At 41.9% G+C, this 10921-nt stretch overlaps 1 protein-coding gene across 1 annotated transcript in view; it reads left to right on the top strand.

Moving 5' to 3' along the window:
* Positions 1 to 2243: 2243 nt before the first annotated feature.
* The window catches only part of smyd3 (SET and MYND domain containing 3), a gene marked incomplete at its 5' end in the record, with an annotated part of 70965 nt that continues 62287 nt past the window's right edge, over positions 2244 to 10921 (top strand). Inside the window, one exon of the mRNA XM_080499500.1 lies at positions 2244 to 2404. Coding sequence (XP_080355626.1) covers positions 2244 to 2404 — 161 coding nt within the window. The remainder of the gene's footprint in view (positions 2405 to 10921) is intronic.

The following is a 10921-nucleotide window of genomic DNA, read 5'->3' as shown; positions in this document are numbered from 1 at the left end:
GAGTTTCCTTTATTTTCATGACTATTGACATTGTAGATTCACACTGAAGGCATCAAAACTATGAATTAACACATGTGGAAATATGTACTTAACAAAAAAGTGTAAAACAACTGAAAACACGCCTTATATTCTAGTTTCTTCAAAGTAGCCACCTTTTGCTCTGATTACTGCTTTGCACAAACTCTGCATTCTCTTGATGAGCTTCAAGAGGTCGTCACCTGAAATCGTCCTCACTTCACAGGTGAGCCCTGTCAGGTTTAATAAGTGGGATTTCTTGCCTTATAAATGGGGTTGGGACCATAAGTTGTGTTGTGCAGAAGTCAGGTGGACACACAGCTGATAGTCCCACTGAATAGACTGTTAGAATTTGTATTATGGCAAGAAAAAAGCAGCTAACTAAAGAAAAACGAGTGGCCATCATTACTTTAAGAAATGAAGGTCAGTCAGTCCGAAAAATTGGGAAAACTGTGAAAGTGTCCCCAAGTGCAGTCGCAAAAACCATCAAGTGCTACAAAGAAAGTGGCTCACATGAGGACCGGCCCAGGAAAAAAGACCAAGAGTCACCTCTGCTGCGGAGGATAAGTTCATCAGAGTCACCAGCCTCAGAAATGGCAGGTTAACAGCAGCTCAGATTAGAGAGCAGGTCAATGCCACACAGAGTTCTAGCAGCAGACACGTCTCTAGAACAACTGTTAAGAGCAGACTGTGTGAATCAGGCCTTCATGGAAGAATAGCTGCTAGGAAACCACTGCTCAGGACAGGCAACAAGCAGAAGAGACTTGTTTGGGCTAAAGAACACAAGGAATGGACATTAGACCAGTGGAAATCTGTACTTTGGTCTGATGAGTCCAGATTGGAGATCTTTGGTTCCAATCACTGTGTCTTTGTGCGACGCAGAAAAGGTGAACGGATGGACTCTACGTGCCTGGTTCCCACCGTGAAGCAGGGAGGAGGAGGTGTGATGGTGTGGGGGGTGCTTTGCTGGTCACACTGTTGGGGATTTATTCAAAATTGAAGGCCTACTGAGCCAGCATGGCGACCACAGCATCTTGCAGCGGCATGCTATTCCATCCGGTTTCCGTTTAGTTGGACCATCATTTATTGTTCAACAGGACAATGACTTCAAACACACCTCCAGGCTGTGTCAGGGCTATTTGACCAAGAAGGAGAGTGATGGGGTGCTGCGCCAGATGACCTGGCCTCCACAGTCACCGGACCTGAACCCAATCCAGATGTCTGGGCTGAGCTGGACCGCAGAGTGAAGCCAAAGGGGCCAACAAGTGCTAAGCATCTCTGGGAACTCCTTCAAGACTGTTGGTAGACCATTTCAGGTGACTAAATCTTGAAGCTCATCAAGAGAATGCCAAGAGTGTGCGAAGCAGTGATCAAAGCAAAAGGTGGCTACTTTGAAGAACCTAGAATATAAGACATATTTTCAGTTGTTTCACACTTTTTTGTTAAGTATATCATTCCACATGTGTTAATTCATAGTTGTGATGCCTTCAGTGTGAATCTACAATTTTCATAGTCATGAAAATAAAGAAAACTCTTTGAATGAGAAGGTGTGTCCAAACTTTTGGTCTGTACTGTATATATTGTCTCCATAGCCAAAAACACAAAATCAGATAGGATCTGCAAATTGTCAATTTAAATATATTCTCAAAAATCACTTGGAAAAACAATCAAAACCAGATGTTTTGGCTTCAGACCTGAGATTGAAGTTTGGGTAGCCTGTCTATAAGTGAGAATAACTTCACTATCGTAAAAGTCTACAGGACAGACACAGTTCCAGGTGAAGACTAATATCTTGGCACATTATTCACACATCTTTAAATGTGGTTGAAGTAAACCTAATTAAAACCTACTTTGACACTGTTGCATCAATTGCAGATCATCAAAAAAATGTCACTGGAGCAGAAGTGTGAAGGATCTTCAAGGTTCATGAGTTCATGCAACAGAGAAACATTTAAAAAAAAGCAGTTGCATTGTCAGAAACATGCACGTTTAGATATTTCGATTCATAATAGTGTCAGACAATCTCTTGATTGGTGGAATGTCATACATTTCCAAGAAATGATGGAAAATAAGGGACCAATAACAATTCAGGAGCAAAAATTTAACTTGAGCGGCGGGGCGGGGGTTGTTTTTGTTTTACGTAACCACGTTTGTCAATGACGTCATGACGTCATCGTTGAACACGGATGTAAACAGTGCTTGCGGTTCACGTGGAAATTAAAGCGGTCATGGCGCTGAAGTTTGAGCGCTTTGTTAGCCCCGGGAAAGGCAACGGTGTGCGGGCCACTGCCAGGATCCGGAGAGGAGAGCTGGTCGCCTCTGCCGAGCCGCTGGCGTCCTGCGTGTCCCTCAAAGTGTCCAGAGGAGTTTGCCAGCAGTGCTTCACACGGTGAGACGGCTCGGTGCAGGCTGTGTGCGCGTGTGTGCGCGTGCGCGTGTGTGTTTGCAACAGTGGACATGAGGTGGATCAGTGGACTCACGATCCGTCGATTCATAAGTTAATAACGTTGATTAAATTTTTTTTACATTAACAGTAGCGCTATGATGTGTGCAACTGTCCACCAGATGGCAGCAAAGCTCTAATCAGGAAAGCAAGAAGGTGACGTCCTTACTGAAGTACTGATGGGTAATATTTTAGCTGCTCATAGTTTGTGCACAGCTCTGGTTTCAGTGACACAAGCATACACACTCACACTCACACCTACGTTTACGGTCACCATTTTCCTCATATTGTGTATTGTGGTAAGAAATAGAATAGAATAGAGAAGCCTTTCTTGTCATTATGCATGTCTAACGAAATTGGATAGCTGTTCTTTTCACAATGCACGAAATCAAGAAATGTCACATGCATAAGAAGTGCAATATAACCCCCAAACATTGTGCAATGTTTCAAAGAACGAAACGCAAACACCAGACTAGAACGCTCCAAATTCGAGTCTGGGAGATCACCACTGTGAGTTTTTTTTTTTTTTTTTTTTAATGCTGAGCCCATCCGCTTGCAATAAAAACACAATTTCAAACGTTCAGTTGTTAGATTACCGTACAGCAAACACAATCTAAAGTTATTTCCCACAAACACAGAATAAATACAGACGATTCAGCACATTTTAGTTTTTCATTTTCATGCTGTAATTTCTTGATATTCTGGCTTGCTTCCTATCTGTAAATTCCTTCATTCATTGTTACTATTGTACCTGAATATGCATGTGAAATGAGAACATGACACCGGGTTTAGTTTGTATTGATTGTCTGTGAAAAATATAGTTATTATTCTCGCAAATGTAAGGATTCCCCTTCTATTTGCCTTTCCTTGCAGAATTTGTCCATCTGAATGTTTAATGGGAGCACTGCTGCTTTCTCTGCGGCAGCCACACCCACTTCATCAATCTGAATAGGTGTGTGTGAATTTAATGACTCTGGCCAGGAGAGAGAAGCGCAAGGGACTTCTGGTGCAGGAACAGCAACGGGAATGAGGGCAACTTGCTGTGAAGTACTGTGGACCTGAGTGAATATTGTTCAAGGTGATTACAAGAAGAGTTGATGCAGACGTCCTCAGGGAAAATGTGTTTCATGCCATCCTCTGATTCCCTCAACATCACAATCCAATAGAGCACATTAGGAATGAATTGGAACCAAAACATTAAGAAAAGGAGTGCAACTTGGCAAAGAACTAACTGAACTATAGAATATAGAACAGTTGTGCTGTAAAAGTGTGCCGGTGAATAGCTTTAGTTTCTTGCATGTATTTTGTTGTTAGTTAATACAGTGAGGTTTCTGCTTTCGGGATTATATGCACATGTTCTGTTGTGTACATACTGTTGTGAGTCGTTATGAATAAATAAGGGCCACACTCGGCGGACACGCACCTCATTAAGCACACAGAGCAGTGAGCCAAATGAGTGGTGGGCCATTTCAACCTACCTGGGACAGATCCTCTTCCTGGGTTTCTGTCACATCACTGTCATATTAGGCAAAGTGCTGCGAGAGCTCAGGCGACAGTTGTCAAACAGCTGTCACAGTAAGTAATCGGTACTTGTGGCACTGCGGCATGTCTGCTTTATACACGTATAATGAAGTTAATGTGGTCGAGGGAACAGTTTTCTCCCTTTGACTGCCCTGGAGCCACCATGAGAGTGAGTGCCGGAACCCACATCATTTTGTGGTGGCAAGACAAGACTGTTGCTATGCGGTACTTGCTGTGTGTGTCTTTGTCAGTGTCTGCGTTTCCTCGCTCAATTACTGAAATGCAATCGTCGTCGTTTTTCTCTGGTGAAAGTTTGGCTAACAAGTAACATCCAGAGTGTGAATGTGGACCATTACGGTTGTGCGGGGTTTATTCTCTGGGCTGATTATTTTGTACATCGTCGGTCGTTCATTAGTATCGTCAACATTTTAGGGTACAAAATGTTATATAAAATGCAATGTTTGCGGATTTAATTATGCCACCACGATCATGGCTGATATTTACTCAAAGGCAAAAAATCTTTCATAGAAATCTAATATTGGGATCTTCTGCATGGGCTTCCAGCTTTGAGTCCCAGTTCCAGCAGAAATGGCATCACACTTGAAATCCAACTGGGAGAAGCTGGATAGACATGACTACTACTACTACTGCCACCAATATTTCTACTACTAAAAAGGTCATCCATATTTATAGTCAGATATTGTCAGTGCTCCTGCGTCAGTGATGTGATTCTCTGTTGGCAGTGTCTCAACAGGTCAGATAGTAGGAACGAGCATCAACTGAAGTGTCAGAGAGCACAAACTAACTGCAGGAAAGGAGCCTGGTGACGTGAAGCTTACATTTCCTGTTTCTGTTTCTTTCTCTCTTGGTCCAGACTTGCACAATCTTTTAGTCACCTACTTTTCACCTGCATGATCGTTGACTCTAAATGATCACAGCAGCAAGGTTGGCGATAGATGCCGAGCATCCCACTCATAATTGCTTTTCACTCGGTGATAAAACAGCACATATCGGAGTTATGCTTTAATGTTTTAGTTTGGTTTGTGACCCATCTACTAACATAGAATGTGATTTATGACCCGTCCCGTTACGAGCCATCCGTGGACATTTGAGGTGTTGCTTTTGTTGATATGTTTACTTTAATACAGTCAGTAATCCTGATGTATTATATGATATATTTACTTTGTGATTATCTCTTAATAACACACACACACTCACAAACACACAAGCCCTCTGGCTACATGCGTGAACATTGTACCTTGACATGTGTACAATATACAAACTGCCATTCATGCGCGAAGATGAAGGTAAAACAACAGAAATCAATATAAAAATTATAGCGGTAATGTCTCTCCAGTGAGCTCCATCATTTTTCTGTCGGCTTGAGGCAAAAAGGTTGGCGCGTGTTTGTGTGGTGGGTGTACAATAAGACATAGGCCATAGGTCAGATGACTTGTTTTTGTGATATGAAGTAATGGCTGCATTGGCATAGCCTGTGGGCCACAATCATCAGCCTTTATTGATTTGGACATTAGTGAAGGATATGTAAGCTGTGTCACAACAACAGTTGTAGAACAGTGAATTTGTACACACACACACACACACACACACACACACACACACACACACACACACACACACACACACACACACACACACACACACACACACACACACACACACACACACACACACACACTTGTACATGGGCACAAAGTCATCGTCACAGCGATTGGTCTCAGAAATGAGAAGTGTGTTTTCCTGATTTCACAGAAACACAATTAGCCTCACAGCATGCCTTGAGTATTGAAAAATGGCGGCAAATGTGCAGTTTGTGTGACTGTACCTCATTGCAAGAGATGAACTGCATGTTTGTGTGTTTGTGTGCAGGAAAAGATCAGGTGGTGGGGGGGAGGCATCAAAGCTGGAGTTAATTACAGGCCTTGAAGCTGAACGTTAGCAACGAGTGATAAATGCTGAGAGAACGCATGCACGCACGCACACACATACACACACACACACACACACAATCACAATCGGTAGGATCAAATGTCCAGAGGTTAACAAACAACTGTTAGAGGTTCTTAAACTCACAGGAAGCAGGGAAGCGGATGAGGGGAGATAATGGGGGCAAAACAAAGGCAAACCAAATAGATTTTATTCTAAATTGTCAGAATTTAAAGGACAACTACAAAGGGAAACAGCATTTGAGATGCAGCTGCATGCTTGCTAATAAATAGAAAGAAAAATAATATAAACTCAGAGCTAATGAAAGCACTGAAAGCTCCGGCAGATATTGTGTTGTGTTTATAGCCTGCAGGTGAATTAGTACTAAGATCATTGACGTATGGAGACTCACTGCAGCAGATGGAAAGTCAAATAAATGCTGTAGTGTGGTGCAACTTAACAAGAGTGTCTGGTTAAACCGCAGAAAATCATAATACTGTCTATGACAGACCTGCATATGATGACAATGATTCACATTGTGCTTTTCTTAAATTTTGGACCATCGTACCCAAGTTGGTTCCTGCTTTGGCCAACCATCTACAATGGGAACTAGATGTATGGCGTCAGGTACCTTCAGCATGAGATCTAAATGACTGAGCAATATAAGATTGCGCTAAAGAAAATCATTTCTAATAATCTCTGAATGAAGCAGTCGATGCTCTGGATCATGCATCGTGGCCACCACCTGGATGTGGCTTTGGTTTGTGCCATCTAACGTTTGGTCTGGCCTTCATGGTTGTCATCTTTCCAGCCTGCACTGCTGTTTGAAGAACAGGACAGAGAGTTTAAACCTTAAACCAGTGTGTGATGTCCCTGGAGCAACAAGTCCAAAACAACCTCAGAGGTCGTCCATACCACACGACATTCACCCTTGTGAGTCCACATTTCTCCTGGTCTGATTTGGTGAGAGACGTGTTAAATGTGTTGGTTAATATGAGTCCATTGAAAAAAAAAAAAAAAAGGAGGGGTTGATGTGGTCCCATCTGTCATATTAGTTCTTGCTTCTGTCTCAGTTTGGATGATTTCAAAGTTGCATCATACGTGTGGCAATACCTTGAGCTGGAAAGACTGACAGCCACAGATTTAGCCGTTTGATTTTAGACTGTGAGGCAGAGAAAGGGAAGTTCCACGGAAACATGGAGGTAGAAAAGACACAAAATCTCTGTTGGACAGAAAACGCATTGTGTACATACTTTGATGGGTTTTTCCATTTGAGCTTGACAGACCAAAAGAGCTCAGATATGGTTTGGTGTGTGCGCACGCAAGCACGCGCGTGCCCGTGTGTGTGTAGCGTCTGTCAGCTGAAGTCTTCATATTTGACACCAATCTCTCACTCAGTGTGTCTCTTCAGACCACACCATAAACACACACATGCTTCTGAACAACAAATGCAAAGCTTAATGTTTATAAGGAGAAACTTTTGATTGAACGTCTCAATGGGGTTTTCTCACATAAAATAATAGTTTGAAAACAATCTTGACAGGTCTGAAAGGATTTTGGGGTATTCTTTATAGGATTGAGGTGTCTGTTAGCGCAGTGAAGTCAATAACAAATCATGACACGGCTTTTCTCAATCAGTCACTATAAATATGTAATGTTGTTATTGTGTACAAGGATGATGTGAAATTTTTTTTTTCTTTGTCAGAGCACGAGTTATTAAACAAACAAATAATCTCCTGGTAACAAGATTATATAACAGCCTTTTTTTCCGTTGCTCATCACTGATCGTTGTGTTGTGTTATTGTAAATAGACAGTGATGGACTGAATTGTCAGCACCAGAGGGATGGAGGATATAATGGACGGTTCCTTCATGACTCTCAAATTTCCTTTTTTTTTTTTTTTTTAAGCGACCCTGTGATATGATTGCAGCTTTGACCTTTGTCTCATGTATAGTACTTGTTCCTTTCATTTAACCAATACTCGGCCTTATCACTTTTTTTTAAATCAACAAATCTCGCCCACTGTAAGTCAGTCAAACTCACTTGTCTGTCAAGCATATGTGGATGCTCTGCTAGTACAGTATGTTTGAAAGAGATATAAAAAAAAAAAAAAAAAAAAGAAGCAAGACACCAGTTTAAGTAAACTTTTTAATGCTAATATAATATAAAAAGTTATACACAAAAGGTGGATTTCAGGGGAACTTGTCCCCCAGAGCACTGAGCAATAACTTGGCTTTCATGTCTTGATGCTTGTATTAAATTCTAAAATGATCTTCGCAGACGGAATAGAGAGGCTCATGAAGTATGATTTTTGTTGAACTTGTGTCACGTAGAATCCTTTTTTCTATCAGTCCTCTCATTCTCTTTACCGCTGAGTTCTGAGGGAGTCATAGTTGCAATGGAGTGTAAATGTATTTATTTTCTTTTGTCCTAGTATATTAATCGGGGGGGGGGGGGGGGGGGGGATTAAAGGGGGGGGTCTGTTGTTGTGGGCTGAGGGTCTTGGAGCACTTGTGCTCATGTTTTTCTTTCTTATTTTTTCAGATGAGTATAAAAATGGTTCCAAAGAAAAGTCCCTCCTCCCTCCTTTTACTTGTTCTCTCCTCAAATTTGTCTCCCCATCTTTCCAATCCGACTACTTTTGTCCTTCCTCATTTATTTCCTCCTTTCTTCATCTTCCCTGTTGCACTTCACCTTCCCCGTCATCTTCTCATCCCTCGTCCTTCAGATACATTGTTGTCGGTCCCGCCTCTCTCTGCTCTGCTCCATTTCCACGGGTGATTATTTTGTTTGCATCTGTTCCTCCCCTATGTTCTCTGTCTCCTTCAGCTCGATACTCAGGTGGCACACACGCACACACGCACACACACACACACACACACACACACACACACACACACACACACACACACACACACACACACACACACACACACACACACACACACACACACACACACACACACACACACACACACACACACACACACACACACACACAACTGGAAGCTCAGCTCCCTGTGTGTGATGTTGGTATTCATCGAGCAAGTATGTCTGTGTGTATCGCTTTTACATCCAGTTCTGAGGACTATATGTCTTCAAAGAATTGAAATTCTGGGCCTCCAGCAGATGAAAATTCTAATTTTTTTTTTTTCTGTTGCAGTTTTTGTTTTGTGCAACACAATTAATTGAAGTGGGGTGCATTTTCTCCAGAAAGTGTTTGTGTGTGTGATTTTTTTTCTCTCATTAGAAATCTGAATAAAAGCGAAAAGGCTCCCTGTAGATTGACATTATTCTACTGATCATAGACGGTGCGTCTGCTACTTGTGAATACTAATGCCTCTCCAACCTGAAGGCAGAATGCTAAAAGGACAACCTTAATTTAATCCCTGTGTGTGTGACCAGTTTTCAAATTACATCTGAGATAAATTCACTGACATGTCTTTTTTTTTCTTCTTCTTTTTCTTTAAACTCATTTGCATCAGCTTCAAGTTCCTGTTGCTTGTGACTGATCCTGTTGTTGGTTATGAACATGAGTGGTGATGTGAGGGTTAGCATTGTTGCTTCACAAAAAGGAGACTCGGTTGTTTTCTGTGTGGAGTAGTTTGCATGTTTTCCCTGTGCTTGTGTTGGTTGTCTGCAGGTACTCTGGCTTCTTTCTACAGTCCATAAGATGATATATGCTTGTGAATGTTGGCCCTTTGACATTGTCTGACATGAGCCACCACGGCAAAGTTTTGGATTGGTGTGCTGATTTTCATTTGCACTTAAATACAGATTTTTTTTGGAAATTCACCCGTCGGGCATTTAGCTTGGAGCCAATCTGCATGTCTTTCTCTTGGTTAATTCTCGACACACTGCATCCCAAATGATTGTGATCACCTTCAGTGTATTGCATAAATAGAGTATTTACATCCATCTATCCTCTAGTACTTACTATTATTACATTTGCAGTACCGGTACTTTAAATTTTTCAAAGAGCAGCAAGCAGCTGTAATTCAAATGCGATATAAATGGTCTTTCTGTTTTGCCTTTTGTGGGTTCTGCAAATAATTTGTCATAAACTCTTAATTCTTTAACAACAAAACAAATGCAACAACTTACACACACGTACTCTTCCCCCCCAAAAATGATTAAGCAGCTCAAAACAACAACAACAATAAAGTTTTTCTTCATGGCTTGACATTCCCTTCAGGCTTTTTGTGTTTGTGTGCATGCTTTTTCTTCACCTTGATAAATGTGGAGACTCCTCCCGTTTTGAGTTCCTCCAGGTTCGAATGAATCATTCTCTAAACAGCCATTAAAAACACAGCAAGGGCTCTCCGATGGCTGACATGCAGCTGTTGTCTCTCCCACACAGACACTCCGGCAGCAGTGTTCTACACAGCAGTCACCAGTTTACAGTAAATTCCCATGTTGTTGTGTCCCTGTAGTGGTGCCATGGATGCCTGCTGTGTGTGTGCGCGTGTGTGTGTGCGTGGCCTTCAGCATGGCTGGAGCAGTAGATGGCAGTAGTGTCCCTTGACCAAATGTTGCCCGTTTGCTCAGTGCTCTTTTTTTCATTTTCATTTTGCCATGTTCATTGTCTTCTGCAGCAAGGCTAACAAACATAAAGTTTTGGCCGGAATCATTTTTTTTTTTTTTTCTTCTTCTTCTTCCAGCTGTAGAAGAGCTAATTTGTTGAGCAGTTTTATGTGGGACATGCTTCATGCTGTGGTTTGTGTTCACAAGCAGCCTTGGCACCAGAAATAAGGCATGGCTTTATCAGACAAGCAGCATCTCCTTTGAAACACAATAAGGGAAGTTATATTTCTGATAAGCAGGCTGCTGGGATTGTGCGGTGGATTTATGTTAATGTTTTTTATTTTACGGTGACACCCTGGTGCACCGCCACCTGTCATGAGTGAGACGTATCACATCGTCCCGGCCACTCGGCTTAGAAATGAGAAAATCCACCGAGGCACGATTGGACAGCACAGTAACGAAAACCCCACT

The sequence above is a fragment of the Blennius ocellaris genome (genome assembly GCF_963422515.1).
Source record: "Blennius ocellaris genome assembly, chromosome: 1".
Taxonomy (NCBI): Eukaryota; Metazoa; Chordata; class Actinopteri; order Blenniiformes; family Blenniidae; genus Blennius; species Blennius ocellaris.
Note: the sequence above shows the minus strand (reverse complement) of the source record. Positions and strands in the feature narration are given on the sequence as shown.